We start from the raw sequence: 24,205 nt of genomic DNA, 5'->3' as shown, positions 1-24,205 counted from the left end.
AGGTTGTTTAGTCTGTTTCAGTAGGCTCCACAATCATGGGGAAGACTGCTGACTTGACAGATGTCCAGAATGCAGTCACTGACACACACCACAAGGAGGGTAAGCCACAAAAGGTCATTGCTAAAGAAGCTGGCTGTTCACAGAGTGCTGTATCCAAGCATATTAATGGAAAGTTGAGTGGAAGGAAAAAGTGTGGTGGAAAAAAGTGCACAAGCAACCGGGATAACTGCAGCCTTGAAAGGATTGTTAAGAAAAGGCCATTCAAAAATTTGGGGGAGATTCACAAGGAGTGGACTGCTGCTGGAGCCATTGCTTCAAGAGCCACCACACACAGACGTATCCAGGACATGGGCTACAAGTGTCACATTCCTTGTGTCAAGCCACTCATGACCAATAGACAACGCCAGAAGAGTCTTACCTGGGCCAAGAATAAAAAGACCTGGACTGTTGCTCAGTGGTCCAAGGTGTTGTTTTCAGATGAAAGTAAATTTTGCATTTCATTTGGAAATCAAGGTCCCAGAGTCTGGAGGAAGAGTGGAGAGGCCACAATCCAAGCTGCTTGAGGTCTAGTGTGAAGTTTCCACAATCAGTGATGATTTGGGGAGCCATGTCATCTGCTGGTGTAGGTCCACTGTGTTTTATCAAGACCAAAGTCAGCGCAGCCGTCTACCAGGAAACTTTAGAGCACTTCATGCTTCCCTCTGCCGACAAGCTTTTTGGAGATGGAAATTTCATTGTCCAGCAGGACTTGGCCCCTGTCCACACTGCCAAAAGTACCAATACCTGGTTTACAAACAACAGTATCACTGGGCTTGATTGGCAGCAAACTCGCCTGACATTAACCCCATAGAGAATCTATAGGGTATTGTCAAGAGGAAGATGAGACACCAGACCTAACAATGCAGAGGAGCTGAAGGCTGCTATCAAACCTGGGCTTCCATAACACCTCAGCAGTGCCACAGGCTGATCTCCTCCATGCCACACCGCATTGATGCAGTAATTGATGCAAAAGGAGCCCGACCAAGTATTGAGGGCATTTACTGAACATACATTTCAGTAGGCCAACATTTCGAATTTTAAAAACATTTTTCAAGCTGTTGTTATAAAGTATTCTAATTTACTGAGATAATGACTTTTGCGTTTTCATTGGCTGAAAGCCATAATCATCAACATTAACAGAAATAAACACTTGAAAGTGATCTCTGTAATGACTCTATATAATATATGAGTTTCACTTTTTGTATTGAAGAACTGAACTTAAATATACCTTTTACAATGACAGCTTTTTTAACATGTATTTTTTCAGGCTCCCCACAGTAACCTATACAGATAAAAAGCATCAAAACAACAAAGCTCCACAGCGTCTTTAGATGCACAGTTGACAGGCGTTGTCTTGAAAATCACATCTACTTTGCTTGGACTGTGAAATGCAGTAGATTTTCTGCACAAAAAATGCAGAAGAAAAAAAACACAGAATTCATGCTGTGTGTGAACACGGACTAACTGGCCAAGCTAAGAGGATGTGATTTCATGAGAAATCCTACTCACTGTGCGTCTAAAGATTCCGTTGAACTGTACTGTTTTGGTGCATTTTTTTTCTCTATAGGCTTCAATGGAAAAAAAACACAGCTGCATTTTTAAGTGCAGAATCAAAGCTTTACTGTACTATAAAAAAAGAATGAAAAATGCTGCTTCAAATCTGTACCAAAAACCCATTAACCTCTTAAGGGCCAAGCCACTTTGTAGGTAAATGACCGGGCCTCATTTTTACAATTCTGACCACTGTCATTTTATGAGGTAATTACTCTGGAACGCTTCAACAAATCCCAGTGAATCTGAGAATGTTTTTTTCATGACATATTGTACTTTATAATAGTGGTAACATTTATTCGATATCACTTGCATTTATTTGTGAAAATATCGGAAATTTGGTGAATATTTTGAAAATTGCACAATTTTCAAAATGTTAACTCTTATGCCCTTAAATCAGAGACTTATGTCACACAAAATACTTAATAAATAACATTTCCCACATGTCTACTTTACATCAATACAATTTTTTTTTTGTTAGGAAGTGAGAAGGGTTAAAAGTTGACCAGTGATTTCTCATTTTTACAACACAATTTACAAAACCATTTTTTTAGGGGCCACGTCACAACTGAAGTGAATTTGGGGGGCCTATATGAAAATACCCAAAAGTGACACCATTCTAAAAACTGCACCCCTCAAGGTGCTCAAAACCACATTCAAGAGGTTTATTAACCCTTCAGGTGCTTCACAGGAATTAATGGAACATGGAAGGAAAAAATTAACAAAAGTTTTACTTTATCCCCAATTTTTTATTTTCACAAGGGTAACAGGAGAAAATGGACCCCAAAATTTGTTTTGCAATTTCTCCTGAGTACGCTGATAACCCATATGTGGGAGAAAACTACAGTTTGGGCGCATGGCAGGGCTCAGAAGGGAAGGAGGGGAAGGTTTGACTTTTTGAATGCAAAAATGGCTGGAATCGAGAGCAGAGGCCATGTCGCATTTGGAGAGCCTCTGATGTGCCTAAACAGTGGAAACCCCCCACAAGTGACCTCATTTTGCAAACTAGACCCCTCAAGGAATGTATGTAGATGGGTGGTGAGCACCTTGAACCCTCAGGTGCTTCATAGAAGTTTATAACGTAGAGCCGTGAAAATAGAAAAACACAGAAATTTATACCATTGGGCGGTGAAGAAATATTACATTTTTACTGCTAAAATGTTGTTTTAGCTCCAAATGTTAAATTTTTATAAGGGCTAGTAGGAAAAAATGGACCTTACAGTTTCTTGTGCAATTTCTCCTCATTGCGCCAATACCCTACATGTAATCGGGAACTACTGTACTTTTCAGGCACAGTGCAAAGGTCAGAAGGGAAGGAGCGCCTTAATATAGTACAGATTTTACTGTTAGGGTATGTGCACACATTGAGTATTTGATTGGAGAAATTTCTGCAAGGTTTCTGCATCTCTTGGCAGCAAACACTCTATGGAAAAAACACGCGTTTTTGCATAAGATTTTGTACAGCAATGAATGCTTTTTGGACCTAAATAAAGATATTTGAAAAAAGAAACGTGGGACATTGCTTTAACCCTTGGATTACTGTCTGGCCTAGGGTGAGTATATTGGGTTAATTTAAATGATTAAAGAATGTGTCTGTTTTATTTCAAATAAAGTGTTTTATTCTAAGTGTGTGTTTATTTAACTCTTTACTTACAGGTTTAGTAATGAGGGTGTCTGGCTGACACCTCTTCATTACTAAACCTAGGCCTTGGTGTCACTGACACCTAATCACATTACCTCGATGCAACTACATCAGGAAGAGCCTGGGCTAAGTGTCAGAATTGGCACTTAAAATATGAAGTGCCATTTCTGGGGCACCTGAGGGCTGGTATTTTTAAAACTAGAAAGGTGCCATTAGGCCAACATGTTCCCTGGCTATAAATAACAGCTTAAACCTGTATGGTTAGCCTTTACTGCCTAGATTACAGGGGCACCCCAGAAAAAAAATGACGTAGCGTCCCCCTATAAAATTTAACCAGCAAAGGCTAAACAGACTGCTGTGGGCTGATATTACTAGCCAGGGAAGGGGCAATTACTCTCAAATATTCCCTGCTTATTAATAATAACTCACAGCTGCTTGGTTAGCCTTTACTGGCTAGTTTACAGGGGGATTCACAGAAAAAAAGTGACGTACGGTCCCCCTATAAAATCTAACCAGCAAAGGCCAGGGAAGGGGCCATGGATAATGGCCACCTCTGAGGCTAATAACATCAGCCCTCAGCCGCCCCAGATATGGCGCATCAATAAGACGCACCAAATCTGGCTTTTAACCTCGCTCTTCCCACTTGCCCGGTTGCTGTGGCAAGTGGGGTAATAGGGTTGGGGTTCATATCAGCCTTGTATTGGCAGCTGACATGAAGCCCAGGTTAGTAATGGAGAGGCATCTATAAGACACCCCCATTACTAACCCCAAAGTAAAAGTTTGGAAATAAGCAAACGGCGTGAAAAAAATCCTTTATTTGGAATAAAAGTCTACACGGTTTTAATAATTTATTTAAAAATAAAAAACACAGTATACTCACCTAACGCCTAATTCCCTGAAGCCATTGTCCTCTGTAAAAAAAACAACAGAAAATAAAAAAGCAATCTTATACTCACCTAACGCCCAATCCATTTGAAACCATTATCACCTGTAAAAAAAAAACAAAAATAAAAAACAACCATATCCCTCACCTGTCCGATGTGATGACATAATCCAGAGTGTAATCGCACCTATGTCAGTGTATAGCGCTGAGATGCCATGAGAGAGGTCACAGGAGTTCATCAGCTGATGAGCTCCTGTGACCTCTCACGGCAGCTCAGTGCTATACACTGCGGGAGCGATCACGCTCCTGTCAGTGTATTGCCGGCTGCCGGGTAGAGCAGCCACATCTCTCGATGTGACTGTTCTACAAATTATCTGATCACTGTGGGACACTCTGGATTACGGAAGATAGGTGAGCGATATGGTGGTTTATTATTTTTGATTTTTTACAGGGACATGGGCATCGGGGATTAGGCATTAAGGTGAGTATATATTTTTTTATTTTTTACAGGTGACATGGGCATTGGGGATTTGGTGTTAGGTGAGTATAATGTTTTTTTTATTTTTATTTCAATATTTATTTATTTGAACTTTTTTTTTTTCCTTTACTGTGAGTACAGGCGCCGGCTGATGACAACTCCCATCAGTGGCGCCTGCTCTCGCTGTTATCAGCCGGAGCAGTCGTAGGCTGATGGGAGGAGTAGTCTCTCATCAGCAGACGCCTGTGACCCACGGTCAAGTCTTTGTGTATTTTTGTTGCGTTTTTGACCCACTGACTTCAATTGCAGCAAAAATATGCAGCAAATCCGCAAACATTTTTATACCTGTGTTTTGTCTGTGGATTTGACTGACTCAAATGTTGGGTGAAAAACACAAAGAATTGACCTGCTGCAGATTTAAACGCACTGATCATGTGCACAGCACTTCAGGATTCTCATTGACTATGCTGGCATAAGGATTCCCTAGCGTTTTTAAGCCAATTCCTCGTGGAAAAACCGCACTAAAAACGCACAGTGTGCACACAGCCTTGTGGTTTGGTCACTTACAACTGTCGGCACTTGACTGTCATTGCGTGTTTACACGCAGAGACAGTTCAAAGTCATGACGGGTATAAGCACGTCATGGTGCAGGAACTGACACCCGCTCATGCTATATTTGTCATCGGTTGTTAAGGGGTTAAAGAAGAAGATTGTTATTATGTAGTGTAGAGTCAATACCTACACAAAACATGCAGATGAAAAAATCAATCACGCCATTATTTTACACCATGTACTGATCACCATAAATAATCTGTTCACTGTATTGTACGGGTTGTAGTGATTACAGGGATACATAATATGTCTGTGTTATTTTTAATGATTTGTGCTTTTTTTTTAAAGTGTATAAAAGTGTTATTATTGTAATTGCTTTTCATATTTTTTAGTAACTGTACAGGAAGAAACAAAACACTGACTTTTATTTTACCCCTAGAATACAGATATATAGAAATGCACTGGTGTATAGGTATATGGGTATATATAGCTCTATGTACCAGTACAATCTGTCTGTAAAGTAGAAGAATACAATGCACAGTCAATTACAGAAAATTCTCCAATACTTGACAATGCAACCTGTGGCTAATACCTATTGCTGCTGTCTCCAAGGTAAAGGTTGGGTGTTCATATCCCAAAGAAGAACGGTGGTTAGCATTGTTACTTTGTAGTGCTGGGGTCCTAGGTTCAAATCCCAGCAAGGACAATATCTGCCAAGAGTTTGTATGTTCTCCCCATTGCCTGTGTTTCTTCCAGGTACTCTGGTTTTCTCCCACTCTCCAAAGTATACTGATAAGAAATTTAGATTATGAGCCCCAATGGGGACAGTAATGATGACGTGTGTAAAGCACTGTGGAATTAATGGTGCTATATAAGTAAGTAAAAAAAAGAAAAGAAATAAGACCAGACTTCAAGAGAAGAATGAGTTAATTAAATGAATGTAAGTGTGAACAGAGCAGAGAGGAATTACTAAGCAATGAACTCAGTAACATATGCAGTGAAGCCTGCACGGCAGGAGACAAGACATCGCAGACACAGTGGGGCAGCGGGACAACTTTCCCTCGTCCTGGACCTGGGATGGCAACAAATCGGGCATGTTTAAATTCAACATATCCAATCCTTCTTTTTCCCAAAATCTGCAGTGAGGAGAGTCAGGATACCCTTAATAGCACCTTAACAGGTGTGATTTAGATCACAGAATTATACTGCACCATGTTCTGATTGATACATGCCTATAAAGTTCTTTTAATTAATTAGTACATGATTATTAGGTAATGCAATACTGCACAAAATAAAAATGTCCTTATAAAATTATGAAATTTGGTTGTATTTTCTCATGTGAGATTGCTTCTTAAGATATTACATATGGGGTGGTCTTCACAGCTTTATATTGTACTATAGGAAATCTGTCAGCAGGATTTTGCTATGCAGTCTGAGGACAGCATAATGTAGAGGCTGAGACACAGATTTCAGCAATATATCACTTATTAGGCTGCATGCTGTTGTTTACATGCAATGAAGGTTTTATCAGTAGGAGATGATCACTAGCAAGTTGCCAGACTCCGCCCCCTCCTCTGATAAGCAGCTCACTGTCAATATACAATGTGCACAGAGAGTCTAGTGGAGGCGGTGTCAGCTTTCAGATCTCTGCTACATGATATATCTAAGAACTCTGATTGTGTCACAACTGCTGCACCCAGTAAACTAAGTGATACCTCGCTGGAATCATGGTCTCTTTTCCTACATCATGCTGCTCTCAAATGAGGTAGCAAAAACCTGGTGACAGATTCCCTTTAAGTGTCTGTGTTTTACTTTTGTTTCCTCTTTCTTTGAATGAACTGCATTTATTTTGCTACTGGTCATGTAAAATGACCACAAAATTATATTTATTTTTTTAAACACTTTTATTCTCTTCACTTTAATGCCTAACGAAATTTGGATGTACATATATCCTGTAAATTATTTTCTGGGCAAATATTACTCACTCTGTAGGGCTGTGCACATGTCCAATTTTTTTTATTGGACCGAGTCTTTCCGAGGAAGTAATCGCAGCAAGCTCGATTTGTAGCCGTAAATCAGATTGCACTCGGCCATGCAAGTCAACGGGTCAAAAAAATTGGACCGATTTTCACGGACTGACAGAATGTAGAATATGGAGACTTTTTTTCCATCTTCTCCACATTCGAGAAAATCGGATCACACTCTGATTAAAGCTTAATCAAAGTATAATCGCCCCAATTCTCTTGGATGTGAGAAAATACGGTCGTGTGACCCTAGCCTAAGACTTTGGTCACACACAGAGGTCATACTGCGGCTGCAGACTATTTACTGCTCCCCTGTACAATCTTGTAGAGAAACAGCAGTTTCATTCACAAGACCAGCGGCCGATCCTTTGTGGTGACCTTAGGTTTGGACATAGTAGATACCTTCCTGGAGCTCGGTCAGCTGTCTCTGCAGTTTCTGCAGCTGGTTCTGCAATCTCTCAGTATGGTTAGAGCTGTCATCTAGTTGTCTGCGTAGTGACACAATTTGTATGCCTGCCTCATCCTGAAAAAAATGATGTTATTGCTTGGTAAGAACAGGCAGTAGGAATGAGTAAGATGTCTCGTAGATCACTAACAGAACAAGAGGCGTTTGTGTCTTCAAAGGTTACTAAATCTTTGGCATTAGCCATTATATGAAATTATCTATATTAAACTCATTTTCATTTCTGCAACCTAGATAATGCTCATTAAAGTGACAAAGCAACTTCTATATTTGTAATAGTTACGTAAAGGGAATCTGTCAGTGGGATCAACCCTCCTAAGCCGTCTCTATGGGCATGCAGGTCATATAAAGTTTAATAAAATGATACCTTGATACCTGCGATCCAATGTCTTATTCCAGATATATCCATGCCGATCAGCTGTTCCCGGTGTCGGCTGGATGGGCTGAGTTGCGGAGCTGCACAGCACAGCTCCGTCAACGAAATAGTGGCCAAGCCCAGGTACTGCAGATCCACCCCTATTCGAATCAATAGGGGGCGGGTGTGTAGTTACTGGCCACGGCCACTATGAAAATGATAAAGCTGTGCAACTCAGCACATCTTGCCGGTAACAAGTACAGCTGATCGGCGGGGGTGTCGGGTGTTGCAACCTCACTGATTAGACATTGATGACCTATCCTAAGGATTAGACATTGATGACCTATCCTAAGGATTGGCCATCAATATAAAAGTCTGCGGCGGACAACCCCTTTACATGAAAGGGGACTTTACCAGAGCGAGACATGTAACTCAGGAAAGCAGACTGTCAGTCGTTATATGTCTCACACTGGTAACGCTCCCTTTCATTTACAATAAGCCCTGGAGGCAAATTCTCAGGGAGATCTATGTCCGGCCCATAGATCTTAACAGCTCAATTATATATTGAGAAAAATGTGGATTTCTCTGGAATAAGACGTCGGATCGTGGATATTAAGGTCTCGTTTTATTCAGCTTCCTATGACCTATATGCCTATATAAATGGCTTAGGAGGGTTGATCCTACTGACATATTCCCTGTAAAGCCTCATTGGCATGGCAGAGAGAAATTAAAAATTTTAACATGTACTATATATGTGTATATATGTACAGTACAGACCAAAAGAATTCTCTTGATGAGCTTCAAGAGGTAGTCACCGGAAATGGTTTTCACTTCACAGGTGTTCCCTGTCAGGTTTAATAAGTGGGATTTCTTGCCTTATAAATGGGGTTAGGACCATCAGTTGTGTTGTGCAGAAGTCAGGTGGATACACAGCTGATAGTCCTACTGAATAGACTGTTAGAATTTGTATTATGGCAAGAAAAAAGCAGCTAAGTAAAGAAAAACGAGTGGCCATCATCACTTTAAGAAATGAAGGTCAGTCAGTCCGAAAAATTGGGCAAACTTTGAAAGTGTCCCCAAGTGCAGTTGCAAAAACCATCAAGCGCTACAAAGAAACTGGCTCACATGAGGACCGCCCCAGGAAAGGAAGACCAAGAGTCACCTCTGCTTCTGAGGATAAGTTTATCCGAGTCACCAGCCTCAGAAATCGCAGGTTAACAGCAGCTCAGATTAGAGACCAGGTCAATGCCACACAGAGTTCTAGCAGCAGACACATCTCTACAACAACAACTGTTAAGAGGAGACTTTGTGCAGCAGGCCTTCATGGTAAAATAGCTGCTAGGAAACCACTGCTAAGGACAGGCAACAAGCAGAAGAGACTTGTTTGGGCTGAAGAACACAAGGAATGGACATTAGACCAGTGGAAATCTGTGCTTTGGTCTGATGAGTCCAAATTTGAGATCTTTGGTTCCAACCACCGTGTCTTTGTTCGATGCAGAAAAGGTGAACGGATGGACTCTACATGCCTGGTTCCCACCGTGAAGCATGGAGGAGGAGGTGTGATGGTGTGGGGGTGCTTTGCTGGTGACACTGTTGGGGATTTATTCAAAATTGAAGGCATACTGAACCAGCATGGCTACCACAGCATCTTGCAGTGGCATGCTATTCCATCCGGTTTGCGTTTAGTTGGACCATCATTTATTTTTCAACAGGACAATGACCCCAAACACACCTCCAGGCTGTGTAAGGGCTATTTGACCAAGAAGGAGAGTGATGGGGTGCTACTCCAGATGACCTGGCCTCCACAGTCACCAGACCTGAACCCAATCGAGATGGTTTGGGGTGAACTGGACCGCAGAGTGAAGGCAAAAGGGCCAACAAGTGCTAAGCATCTCTGGGAACTCCTTCAAGATTGTTGGAAGACCATTTCCGGTGACTACCTCTTGAAGCTCATCAAGAGAATGCCAGGAGTGTGCAAAGCAGTCATCAAAGCAAAAGGTGGCTACTTTGAAGAACCTAGAATATAAGACATATTTTCAGTTGTTTCACACTTTTTTGTTAAGTATATAATTCCACGTGTGTTAATTCATAGTTTTGATGCCTTCAGTGTGAATGTACAATTTTCATAGTCATGGAAATACAGAAAAATCTTTAAATGAGAAGGTGTGTCCAAACTTTTGGTCTGTACTGTATATATATATATATATATATATATATATATATATATATATATATAGTTAATTAATCTGTAGAACCCCATCTTGAATAGAGGGAAGTGAGCATGCTCGACCTTATTGATTGTCCTCACCTGCTGAAGATGTTATCTATGAATATAGTCATCATCACATGGAAATTTCATTGAGCAGCGCATTTACTTATTATCTTCAGCAGTCCCATGGACAATAAATGGAACAGAAATCAAGCACGCGCATTTAGATATTATAATCAGCAGTCCCATGGATAATAAATGGAGCAGAGGTCGAGCATGCACATTTATATATTATCTTCAGCAGTCCCATGGACAATAAATAGAGCAAAGGTCGAGCATGCACATTTATATATTATCTTTAGCAGTCCCATTGGTAATAAATGGAGCAGAGGTCGAGCATGCGCATTTATATATTATCTAAAGCAGGACTGTAGTAGAGACAATTCCCTTAGATCCTCACCCTCTCCCTCTGAGTCTCTCTTAGTTCCTTCAGAAGATCTTTAAGAGCTACAATCACTCCTTCAGGTTCGATTTCTGGGTATGGGGAACGACCGCGATCAGGAGACCCCCCTCGTGAACATGGCATCCTTCGTCCATCCAGTAAAGCACTGACAGAGCCGTCCAGACCTACTGTACATGACAATGTGTGCTGCTTTAAAAACGATACAGTTATATATATATCTGTATGAAAACTTTATGACCGTAATAAATTTAAAAGAACTTGTCAGGTCCTTTATGCTGCTGTCTAAATTCTCAATTCATAGGAGAAATCTGTCGCTAGTTGAGTACAGATATTCCCATTACTGAGATAGGGGATGACAGTTGGTGCTCATAAAGTTCTATGGTGAACTGCAACTGAGGTTTTAGGAGAACTTGCAGCAGAATGTCTGTGTCTGCTTCTAGCTCCTCCCCTCTCCACAGAATTTCAAAATCACCAACTGCAATCTTCTATCTCAGTATTGGGAGAATCTGTATTCACTGAAGACAGATTTTACCCATGAATTGAGTCCAGGAGGAGAAAGAAGCAGGTTTTTCAGATAACATATATTATAACATTTCTTATTTTCATGTGTACCATTGATTTATGAAATAAAAATTAAAACGACAGATACTCTTTAAACATTTACCAAGCTGGAAGCTTACAGGCTCCACTAAATACTACCTAAAAGAAACATCATGAATATTCAATGCTGCAGAAGTCCAAACCCAATAATATCATACGGGAATAGAATTAAATGAAAAATATTATATTTTTTTTATATATATATTTTCTCACCTTTACTGGGAGACATGCCTCTATGAGGTGAGGGGCTGTGGCCCCTGATCCCTAAGGTACGCCTTAAAGCGGAGTGCAGGCTATTTAGCTGGGTTTCCGCCTCCCTACGTGCTGCCTGGATCCGATTCAGTTCAGTCTCTAGCGCTCGCACCCGAGTTTCGCAAGCTCCAAGTTGAAGTTTAAGATCAGCCGCCTCGGTGGTTCCCCGCTGTAGTTGCTCCTGGAGTGTCTTGCATCCTTCCTGCAACCGTTGCTCTCCTGATCGGCTCTCACTTAGCCTCTGCTCATAATCTCTCTCACGTTGGCGAGATGATGACTCTAAAGCTGAAAGACACTGCTGCAGAGACACAATCTGAGAAAAGTGGAGGTGCTTTAGGCGCATTCCCTCAATTTAAAGAAATCTGCCATTGTTATTGGTTGACATTGGAAGCACAGCTGTGGACTGCTTTATATAGTCTAGTAGTTGGGGCTACTCCTTCTTATTGACTTCCTAAATGACTATGTAAAACCAATGGGTGTCCACTGAAGTAAGCTGAATTTAAAGAAACACTCCTCCTCCCATCAAAATGTTTATCCTTTTAATATATTGCACTCATCATATTATACAGCACGGTGTACTTACAATTGCTCATTATGCTTTTCTACCCAGTTAATTCTTCTGTTTTCCTTTAGGTCTATGATATCACGTGATTAAAAACAGACTAGCTGAATCTTTCTAAGATCTATGTAGAAACAGGAAGTCTCTTTTCCCTGCATGAGTCATTAGTCACTGCAAAATTCCCTGGCAAGGGGCAGAGCAGAGCAGTGGAGTCAGGAGTTGGAGAGGGATGACTCATGCAGAGAAAAGAGACTTCCTGTCCAAGCATACAAGTGATTTAGAGCAAGAAATACCCTTGACAATCAAATTGACTCCAGCTCACAAGATGCACTTTTGCCGCCACTTTTAGTTTTGATAAATCTCACCCCGCCGCCTCACTGCTGATACACACCTCTCTGCGGGCAGTCTCTCGCTCAGCCTCGCTCTCTGTTATGCGCTGTCTCAGTTCAATCGACTCCCTGCGACTCTGCTGCTCTCTCTGCTCCTCCTGTTGTATCCGAGCTTGAAGCTCAGCCACTTCTTGTTCCTTCTGACTGCTTTCTCCTCCGAGTGTTTTTACCTGTGTACATGTGAATGAGTTACTGGCAGAGAACACAACTTAATATACAGTATTTTTTATGCTTACACTTTTTAGTTGTTAGAAGGGAGGATGACCGAAAGGTCATAAAGGACGACAGAGAAGGTCATATTGGAAAAATAAACAGCTCTTTATTAATAATAAAAATACAGGATAGATGAGAGGAATGCTATGGGTAAACATACACAATAAAAACAGCAACACATGCACATAGCAGTAAGACCTAGGCTAAAGAATTCATTAATAAATACCAAACCTTAAGTAAAAGGCGGGTGTTACATAACACTCCTATGATAGTCATAGACAATTAAACTCAACACAAAAGGTATTCAATGGGAGTAGGAGTGTAAACCCCTGTATTATTACCTCACAGAGCAACAGCCAACGGACCACCGCAGTGTGCACGTCCCCCGACGCGCGTTTAGGCATAAACCCTTTCTCCCTTGAGAAAGGCTTTACGCCGAAAAGCGCATCGGGGGAAGTGCGCACTGCGGTGGTCCATTGGCTGTTGCTCTGTGAGGTCATCCTCCTGTCTAGTATTTTTTTAACGATTGGTATTTCACTGGTCCAGTTATTTACAGCAATATGGATACTTGTGCAATATTTATTATCGTTTTTCTATTGCTGTGTTCTCGAAGTCCAATAATATTTTTTAGTTATTGCAGACTTACCTACTCAGAATGTACCGACTACATCATTAAATGTACACAATATCTGATAGAATTAGTAAGATGTAATAACGGGGCCAGATGACATGTACCTGTCTGCGCAGCTCTTGAAGTTGTCGGCGTGCCTCAATGTGTGAACGCTCCACCTCACGCAGACTGGTTCTCAGTTGTGCTGCTTCCCGCTCAGTGCATGATTTGGCCTCCACTAGTACGGCTAAGCGCTGTTGCTTCTCCTCTATTGCCACCTGCAGGCTGGAGGAGTAATGGTTGTGGAATTATTATATCCTATATTAATTATAGTATGATTAAAGATATTCACTAGAAAATTCAGCCCTTGATTTCTGTCATTGAAATAGGAGCTAGCCAGCATATGACCGCATATATACAGATCACATACTTGCAGTCACGTGCCTGCCGCTCCCTGCGCCGGCACCAGAGAATCCTCACACCGCACAGTGCGCGACGTGAGCATTCACAAGTCTGCAGTCACATAGAATGACTGCAGACTTGTAACCTAAGGCCGGACAACCCCTTTAATGGAGTAACTAAACTTTTTTTTTAACAATTTTGTTCAGCATTAGAAGTTATGAAACTTTGTAAAACACTTTATTTTATTCCTCTAAAAAAATGCATACAAATGTTTTCCACACCCCTGCTTTTCCCCACTCTAGTTGTCTGTCTTCAGCAGCATTGATATCAGAACGTAGAGATCATGGAGTACAGATCATGGTAGTCAGCAGCTGTGTCTCCCTATCTCTATGGATAAGCATCTGCAGGAGATGGTTCTGATAAGCACAAAACTCAGAGGAGGAGGTAGGCACTGACCCATCACTGCCATCATCTGGACTCCAAATGAGTACATTCTGAAATTAGTGAAGCTGAAGATTGGAGGCCTGGAAGTCACTTACATGCTATCTTTTTACAGAAATGAAGACAAATCTCTTAATACAGTTACTGCAAAGTTTCAGCACTTTGTATGCTGGGCAAAATTATAAAAAATTAAACTTTAGTTAATCATTAACCCTAGAACGCATGACCATAAAAATCTACACTTTCACATACCTGAAATGACAAACAACTATATACATGAAGAATACCTATAGTTTCAAAATTCTAACTAAAGTAATCTTGTAGAAAATAGAAAACAATTAACAGGGCGGGCCTGCGAGGCCCCAGGTATGCGTTCTAGGGTTAAATATTAAATTCATCTTTCAGATCATGCAAAATGTATCTGTCATTGTTATTCTTTTTTCCTGAGCCTAGATATTGCTTTTACACACTTTCAGAACTTCCACCCAAGGTCTGGAGGTGGAAGAAGCTAGCGGCAAAACGTGCCTCGGGGAGAGGGGATGCGGTGGTGACCATCCATCCTTCTCGAGGACCCTTACATAGAGGCCATATATACAGGTATAATCCTTTATCTTATCGCTGACTGGTGTTAATCATCTTCTCTGCATCTACTATTCTTACCGTTGTGGCACATGTCTCACTCTCTTTATATATGGACACTGCTCCTTTCTACTATTACTACTCTTTCATAATATCTATAATCATAGTGGACATTGGCATGTTGTTACATTCACTTGGCTAATTGATAGTCTTGAACAGAGGAGGCTTATACTTACATCATTAGTGTTTTTTTTTTGATAACCAGCCTTATTTTAATATATTATCATGGCATATATAGTCCTGTGGAGATGTAATATTACAATTTAACATTACCTATGGTCTAAGGTTGTGTATAGACTTTTCCGTTTATTATAGTCACCATTGTGTCCCCTGCAGGACATTCTGCCTTTTACTGTATTTTAAATTTATGAAATAAAAGTTTGTTTGTACCCTGGACTTTAAATGAAGTCTGTTTTTCTGCATCATATTTGAATTTGGAGTGCCATTCCCTATACTATTGGAGGTTTAATTTATGTATTGACAAACAGTCTGCTCTCCTCACTGCAGAGTGATGTCATGTGCTGGAGCACAGCAGAGCTGAGTGTGATTAACATCTTTCATCTCCAACAGTCAGTATGGGGTGCAGTACAGCAGAGTTGGCAGCACTACATTTGCTTGGACAATGCTAATCTGTATTTGGTCCTGACAATAAAGTTAATTTGATTTTTACAGGATTTCTACTATAAGTGTTTGTAATGAGACTCAATTTCTGCAGTAGTGCCCCTCCCACCACACTGAATGCTAGAGATGGGAGATGAGAGCTGTTAGTTAATCACACTCAGGTCTGCTGTGCTCCAGCACATGTCACCAGACACTATTTGTCAATGCTATTGTGGTGATGTGTTCTTCTTTCCCCAATGTTCTGCCTGCTTATGATTGGTCAGCATTAGAAATAGGAAGAAGTACACGCCCCCAGTGAAATCACTCTGGTAATGCCCAATAGGACTTAAAACAAATTACTGGTTAGGTGCCAAAAACTTTGATTATCTCTGCAACAAAGAGGCAAAATTAACAACAAAAAAAAGGAATGTTATCTGTGAAGACCCGGGGTCTTCCCTGTGTGTAACCTTACTCAGACAACACAGGGTGAGCGTAGAACAGTCCCAGCAAATACCCAAGATGGCACAACATTACACAGTCTCACCTTTCCTTCTCTGCCTGCCTGGGATAGATCAGCTACAACTTTGGAGACTTCCAGGGCTGACTACCTCAACCAGTGGCCACCCTGCCTCTGATGGGCCCCCACAGAGAGAAGGTAGCGGCAAGCTTAGGAAGCTAGCAGTCCATCGAGGAACAAGGCCCGGAGACCCGAGTGTCCAAATCTGGCATCTCCAAGAGTTTCCATGGGGCCAGATGACCGGTGGGTCCCTCCTGGAAACTCCAAATGCCTCCATGGGTTCTAGGCGACTGGTGGGTCCCTCCTAGCAACCCCAAAACAACATATCCATGGGGCCAGGTGACTTCTTCGTTCTCTCCTATACTCCACAAAATGTATCCATGCCTCTCTATCTAAACGTCTGGCTTATTAAGATTTTACTCTGTATCATCACATTATCTGTTTAAATTAGCCAGTCAGCCAGCCCCCTTCATCAGTGATGATGAATTGACACATAAAGCTCTCTCCTGTGTCGAACACAAGCGTGAAGTAGACAAACGCTGACATCTGAAGACTGGGACACCGTTATTACATGTACAGTTAGTAATTTCTAGGTATTTATATTTCAAAAACAACTAAACATGTTTTTTTTTCAAGCGGATTGCCCCTTTAAACTGTATGCAGTAAGCTCTTAAGACACCTTAATGTTGTCTTAAGCTGCATGTGCATGAGAGTTCGGAAATCTCATTCACTTTGCTAGTACTTTACAGTGTTTGAAAATCACCCAGAAAAAAACACGGCAAAAATATAATAAGCCCTAATAGTGGCTGATGGCAGCAATCATTTACTTTTATGTGCATGCAGGTATTATCAAAGCTCTTATCATAAAATAAGATCTGAGTACAAATATATAGGAAATTAATTAGGAAATTAAACAGCACAGAAGTCTGGACTTATTTAACGTAAGAAAATAAAATAGTGTTTGATGGTGGACAAACACCATCTGTAAAGGGCATATTGATATTCATGCTATAGCAACTCCATTTTGTCTGCTTGTTTCAAAATCATGTTATTATCACTCCTTGCATAACATATATTCTTTCCATCTTTATCATGCTACTGTTGTAAACCCACCTGCTCCTGTCTGTCTCGGTTTTCTTGATTGATGCTCTCAGTTCAGTGTTCGATTGCTGCAGAGTTTCTCTCTCCCGTGTCAGATCGCCAAGATCTCGGCGCAACTCTAAAGCTTCCTTCCTCTGCAATTCACATGTCTCCTCAGTCTCCCGCAGTAGGCGCTGAACTTCAATGATGTCCCTGCGCAACCCATCTCTGGCATCCTCTGCTACCCGCAGCTGCGTTCTCAGTTCTTCCACCTGCGTGGGGCAAAACTACTTAATAGAAATTAGCTTCTCTTTGTAATCATTAATAATTAGTAAATGGCGGGCAATGCTACCCAGGGTCCCAAAATGTGTATAATTACTAACGAGTGAGTATTGAACATTAGCAATAAAATGGTTTGGCACCTGGTAAGGCGATGGAGCAGATTCTGGGCATCAGGTTATAGTGATCACTTATTCCAGTCTATATGCTGGAAAATGCCCTACTGTCCCTCCACGTCACCCCACCCTGGAAAGGTGATTCAGTACATGGAGAACTGAACTTCTTTAATGGGTGGGGTTTAATAATTATATACCACAAATGTAACACCAATTGAGAAAGATGATTATATCTATATATTATGTGAAAAAGACTTGGGTATGCTAATAGATCACAGACTGCACATGAGTCAACAGTGTGATGCAGCAGCAAAAAAGGCAAATACAATTCTGGGATGTATTAAGAGAAGCATAGAGTCTAGATCACGTGGAGTAATTATCCCCCTCTATTCCTCCTTGGTCAGTCCTCATCTGGAATACTGTGTCCAGTTCTGGGCACCACATTTTAAAAAAAGACATTGAAAAACTGGAGCAAGTTCAGAGAAGAGCTACCAGGGTGGTGAGCGGACTGCAAGCAATGTCCTACAAGGAACGGTTAAAGGATCTGGGAATGTTTAGCGTGCAAAAAAGAAGGCTAAGAGGAGTCTTAATAGCTGTCTACAGATATCTCAAGAGCAGTCACAGTGTAGAGGGATCATCCTTATTCTAATCTGCACATGGAAACATGAGAAGCAATGGGATGAAAGTGAAAGGGAGAGGATAAGGGATTAGATATTAGAAAAAACTTTTTGACAGTGAGAGTGATCAATGAGTGGAACAGGCTGCCACTAGAGGTGGTGAGTTCTCCTTCAATGGAAGTCTTCATACAGAGGCTGGACAGACATCTGTCTGAGATGGTTTAGTGAATCCTGCATTGAGCAGGGGGTTGGACATGATGACCCTGGAGGTCCCCTCCAACCCTACCATTCTATGATTCTATGATATAGTTGGCTTATAGAATATCCTCTAATTTTATTCCCGCTTCTCCCCTGAATATTTTTTATTGTTGTTTGCTTTTGTTTAATTTTTTGAAACCTGACATACAGTTTTAGAGATATGGGTCTTTTTATCCCAGTATGGACATTTTTCTGATCTTTAAGGGGGTGTTGCTCGCAGGGTAATAATGCGGAGCAGCCTAAAGACACGTCCCCAAAGAATCCTGTGAGCAACATTCCCTTGGTAAAGACCATAAAGGGTAGTTGGGTAGCACTAAATAAAACCTAGAACCATAAGGTGGGTAAAAAAACAAACAAAACAAAATACTCAGTGGAGCAGCAGTAAAAAAATAGGAACAAAAACTGGCCACTTTTGGCCTCTTTAAAAGCCAAAGATCCTGCTTTTCACACGTGTAATATTGTGGGATTGCTGAGACCAGGCTACAACATTACATAGGTAACACAATTGTGGTGTGGAAACAACAATCCTGCAATATTCACATGTTTACATTTAACATCTTACTGCCCTAGACCACCAGGGATGCAGAAAATAACCTTCACTGAGCTAAACCTTGATGCTGTTCACCACTGTTTGGCTTGATGCTACAGGTGCTTCTCATCAAAAAGTTAATTTATTTCAGTTCTTCAATAAAAAAAGTCATTACAAACAGAGTGATCTATTTCAAGTGTTTATTTCTGTTAATGTTGATGAGGTTTGTGGCTTACAGCAATGAAAACACAAAAGTCATTATCTCAGTAAATTAGAATAATTAACAAAAAACATCGGCAAAGGCTTCCTAAGCATTTAAAAAGGTCCCTTAGTCTGTTTCAGTAGGCTCCACAATCATGGGGAAGACTGCTGACTTGACAGATGTCCAGAAGGCAGTCATTGACACACTCCACAAGGAGGGTAAGCCACAAAAGGTCATTGCTAAAGAAGCTGGCTGTTCACAGAGTGCTGTATCCAAGCATATTAATGGAAAGTTGAGTGGAAGGAAAAAGTATGGAAGAAAAAGGTGCACAAGCAACCGGGATAACTGCAGCCTTGAAAGGATTGTTAAGAAAAGGCCATTCAAAAATTCTGGGGAGATTCACAAGGAGTGGACTGCTGCTGGAGTCATTGCTTCAAGTGTCACCACACATAGACATATCCAGGACATGGGCTACAAGTGTCACATTCCTTGTGTCAAGCCACTCATGACCAATAGACAACGCCAGAAGCGTCTTACCTGGGCCAAGGAGAAAAAGACCTGGACTGTTGCTCAGTGGTCCAAGGTGTTGTTTTCAGATGAATGTAAATTTTTCTTTTAATTTGGAAATCGAGGTCCCAGAGTCTGGAGGAAGAGTGGAGAGGCCACAATCCAAGCTGCTTGAGGTCTAGTGTGAAGTTTCTACAATCAGTGATGGTTTGGGGAGCCATGTCATCTGCTGGTGTAGGTCCACTGTGTTTTATCAAGACCAAAGTCAGCGCAGCCGTCTACCAGGAAATTTTAGAGCACTTCATGCTTCCCTCTGCCGACAAGCTTTTTGGAGATGGAAATTTCATTCTCCAGCAGGACTTGGCACCTGTCCATACTGCCAAAAGTACCAATACCTGGTTTACAAACAACAGTATCACTGGGCTTGATTGGCCAGCAAACTCGCCTGACATTAACCCCATAGAGAATCTATGGAGTATTGTCAAGAGGAAGATGAGACACCAGACCCAACAATGCAGACGAGCTGAAGGCTGCTATCAAAGCAACCTTGGCTTCCATAACACCTCAGCAGTGCCACAGGCTGATCGCCTCCATGCCACGTCACATTGATGCAGTAATTGATGCAAAAGGAGCCCCGGTCAAGTATTGAGGGCATTTACTGAACATACTTTCAGTAGGCCAACATTTCAGATTTTAAAATCATTTTTCAAGCTGTTGTTATAAAGTATTCTAATTTACTGAGATAATGACTTTTGTGTTTTCATTGGCTGTAAGCCATAATCATCAACATTAACAGAAATAAACACTTGAAATAGATCACTCTGTTTGTAATGATTCTATATAATATATGAGGTTCACTTTTTTTTTATTGAAGAACTGAAATAAATTAACTGTTTGATGATATTCTAATTTTGTGAGAAGCACCTGTATGTATCCCTTTATATGTGACTGCTGTGTAATTAATTATTTATTGCACATTTATATGTTTGATGTGGTTCTGAATAGGCTAGTTTAAAGGTGACAGTGCTTAGGTGCCTAATCATCCAGCTCATTAGCTTTGTGTTTCTGTGCTCTCATAGGCTGACTTCACGCATTTGACATTCACAGTGCAAGTATTGAACCGACCGCAGGTCTCCTGACCCAAACTCAACAGCCTAATGGCTGGTCCAGATGAGAGTATTTTTTTGTAATCCAAGAAAATCGGATCAATTATGGTAATGACTCTGATTAGACTCTGATTAGACTCTGATCAGAGCTTGATTAGAGTGTGATCCGATTTTCTCAGATGTATTGAAGATAGAGATATTAATTTATCTTCTCCATTGTGTCAGTCTGTGGAAATCAGATGTCATCCGAGTGCAGTTTGATATTTCCCACGCACTCACTGACTTGCATGGCCGAGTGTAATCTGAATATTGGATCAAACTCGGGCTTGCAACGATTTTTTCGTAGGACAGTCACTGTCCAAGGAAAAAAATCGGGTTTGTGCGTGGCCTCATAGACTAACATTGATCCGAGTGCGATCCGATGTTTTGTCAGATCGCACTCGGACCGAAAATATGGTCATCTGCACCTGCTTTAATAAGCATTTAGTACATGAGGCTTTTGAGTTCAGGTCAGGAGATCCATGGCCAGTCCAAACATTGCGGCCTGTAATTGGACTGTAGTGTCCAGACATGTGAAACCGGCCTTAGAATAAGTCCAAAATATCTTCAGTTGTTTTTGTCCCTCACATCATTAATAAATGAGGTAAGGGTGATTAAATCCGATGACTACAGTCGATATCATTTTGCATAGCGGTAATGGAAATAAATACCTGATTCATTAAGTGCAAAGACTCTAGCTTACCTCTTTGGTCAGGGTTTCCCTGTCTTGACTCAGTTGTTTGACACGCTCACATAGACTCTTGTTCTCCTTAGCGTGAGCTGACACAGCATCTTCAAACTCAGCCTGCAAAACTCTCAGCTCTGAGGACACCCCGTCCAGCATTGCCTGCTCGATTTACAGAGACACACATTCAGTTCTGAAGCAATATCCTATTATTCACCCCGTACTATAATATGCCCACTAACATATGCCAAGACTGCGGCAATATATTTCCAGTGTATAATGTATCAGACAACTATGCTGTAATCATCTGTACATCACATCCATTATATGAGAGCTCATAATCTTTTTGGAATACATTTTGTAATTGTGTACTGGGCGCGCTGCAGGAACGGACCTTGTCCTGGTCTGTCCTAATCTGAGCTTCCCGTCTAAACCTCTCAGCCTCCAGTTTGGTGTCAGACAGCTCCCTCTGGGTCTGCATCAGCCGCTCACTCACAGCACTCTTCTCGGTTTCCTTTTGGAGGAGAGCCTGAACAAAAAAAAATAAAGATGAGTCATTACAAAGAGACTTCAGTTCTCAAAAATAGACACAAGCATGTGAATGCTCCACATAGTCTTATTTATCATGACTGGGGTAAAATTACAATTTTATAGCTACAGTATATGTCGGGGCCAAGAAAATGAGTAGATGTTCCCTTGGGCTTCAACAATCAACATGGAGCCTCTTTCACAAACTACACCAAAAATGGTGGAGAAATTATCACAGTATTATGCCAGTTAAACTGACAGCACCCCACAGGGGCAAAGCTAGACACTTGTCCTGGATGCTGGGTGTCGGGGAGGAGGCACCAACAAGCCTCTTTCTCTGGGTGGAGGCATCTAGATACAGAATGATACAGTTCATGTGAAGGAAACCCCTGCTTCAGCTATGGTCACTGTGATGGACACCCAAAAGATGCCATTACAATTAATGTGGTCCATATGACTTTTTTGATCCTCATCTTTTTTTTTTTTGGCGTGTGTTTTATTCTTGTTAATGGTGTTTATCATGTGGGTTATGATACAGATCTTCTCTCTTACTTAATTTTTTTTACAAAAAACAGCTTTTTTTGGTGGCCAAATATTATTCCATTATTTTTTCGTTCATTATTTTACTTTTTTATTTTTTTTTAATGTTTTCCTTCTTTTTGACCCCCAATTGGCCCCATACAGTAATATAGTTTTACAATTAGCTCCTTATAGTAATTCTGGCTCCCATCCTGTAATAATGTCTCCAATTCTGTTATAATGTCCCCTGTCCTGTAACAATATCCCCAATCTGGTAATAATATGTCCAAGCCTGAAATAGTGTCCCCATCCTGAAATAATATCCGCAAGCCAGTAATAATGTCCCCTGTCTTGTAATAATGTCCCCTGTCTTGTAATAATGTCCCCTGTCTTGTAATAATTTCCCCTGTCTTGTAATAATGTCCCCATCCTGGCTCCTACTTATAGTAATGTCTCCATCTTGGTCCTATCTTATAGTAATATCCCATCCTGGTCCCATCTTATAGTAATGTCCCCATCCTGGTCCCATCTTATAATAATGTCCCCATCCTGGTCCCATCTTATAGTAATATCTCCATCTTGGTCCCATCTTATAACATGCCCCAATCCTGGTCCCATCTTATAGTAATGTCCCCATCCTGGTCCTATCTTATAGTAATGTCTCCATCTTGGTCCCATCTTATAGTAATGCCCCCATCCTGGTCCCATCTTATAATAATGTTTCCATCCTGGTCCCATCTTATAGTAATGTCCCCATCCTGGTCCCATCTTATAGTAATGTCCCCATCCTGGTCCCATCTTTTAGTAATGTCTCCATCCTGGTCCCATCTTATAGTAATGTTCCCATCCTGTTCCTATCTTATAGTAATGTCTCCATCTTGGTCCCATCTTATAGTAATGCCCCCATCCTGGTCCCATCTTATAATAATGTCCCCATCCTGGTCCCATCTTATAGTAATGTCCCCATCCTGGTCCCATCTTATAGTAATGTTCCCATCCTGTTCCTATCTTATAGTAATGTCTCCATCTTGGTCCCATTTTATAGTAATGCCCCCATCCTGGTCCCATCTTATAATAATGTCCCCATCCTGGTCCCATCTTATAGTAATGTCCCCATCCTGGTCCCATCTTATAGTAATGTCCCCATCCTGGTCCCATCTTTTAGTAATGTCTCCATCCTGGTCCCATCTTATAGTAATGTCCCCATCCTGTTCCTATCTTATAGTAATGTCTCCATCCTGGTCCCATCTTATAGTAATGTCCCCATCCTGTTCCTATCTTATAGTAATGTCTCCATCCTGGTCCCCTTCTTGTAGCAATGTCCCCATCCTGTTCCAGCCTATCAATTTCGTGTATATTTTTCACTGCTTGTGTGATCTGTCCTGAAAACTGCATTATATCTCCATGCAATGCTCTGCAGCCTATCAATTTCTGGTATATATTTTTCACTGCTTGTGTGATCTGTCCTGAAAACTGCATTATATCTCCATGCAATGCTCTGCAGCCTATCAATTTCTGGTATATATTTTTCACTGCTTGTGTGATCTGTCCTGAAAACTGCATTATATCTCCATGCAATGCTCTGCAGCCTATCAATTTCTGGTATATATTTTTTCACTCCTCTAGCTTTTTTATTCCATGATACTTAAAGGTCATCACACTTACTTTAAGAGTTTATGATCCATGCCGAGTTTACTAGTCTGTTTTTTTTTTTTTTTTTTTTTCCCTGCACTTTATGGTCTCCTGTTGTCTTTTAAGCTAGTGATTGATTGTTAATGAGTTAAATCTGTGCAGATCTAAGCAGATACGTCCCTATATATTGAGACTTAGTTAAGGGGAGGCATTTATGCGGGGGCATT

The 24,205-nt window shown here is 41.0% G+C and overlaps 1 protein-coding gene across 4 annotated transcripts in view; it reads right to left on the bottom strand.

Moving 5' to 3' along the window:
- The window catches only part of CROCC2 (ciliary rootlet coiled-coil, rootletin family member 2), a 149,901-nt gene that overhangs the window by 14,177 nt on the left and 111,519 nt on the right, over window positions 1-24,205 (bottom strand). For 3 of the 4 annotated variants that reach the window (XM_073674531.1, XM_073674534.1, XM_073674533.1), the window contains 8 exons: window positions 21,694-21,828; window positions 21,318-21,461; window positions 16,995-17,233; window positions 13,408-13,567; window positions 12,462-12,629; window positions 11,473-11,824; window positions 10,657-10,826; window positions 7,572-7,692 (listed from right to left, as the gene is read on the bottom strand). In XM_073674531.1, the coding sequence (XP_073530632.1) occupies window positions 7,572-7,692; window positions 10,657-10,826; window positions 11,473-11,824; window positions 12,462-12,629; window positions 13,408-13,567; window positions 16,995-17,233; window positions 21,318-21,461; window positions 21,694-21,828 (1,489 nt within the window). The remainder of the gene's footprint in view (window positions 1-7,571; window positions 7,693-10,656; window positions 10,827-11,472; window positions 11,825-12,461; window positions 12,630-13,407; window positions 13,568-16,994; window positions 17,234-21,317; window positions 21,462-21,693; window positions 21,829-24,205) is intronic. The other variant, XM_073674532.1, reaches the window with a different exon arrangement.

Source organism: Phyllobates terribilis, unplaced genomic scaffold (assembly GCF_046119375.1).
Source record: "Phyllobates terribilis strain yellow unplaced genomic scaffold, ASM4611937v1 Scaffold_3__8_contigs__length_932513732, whole genome shotgun sequence".
Lineage (NCBI taxonomy): Eukaryota > Metazoa > Chordata > Amphibia > Anura > Dendrobatidae > Phyllobates > Phyllobates terribilis.
Note: the sequence above shows the minus strand (reverse complement) of the source record. Positions and strands in the feature narration are given on the sequence as shown.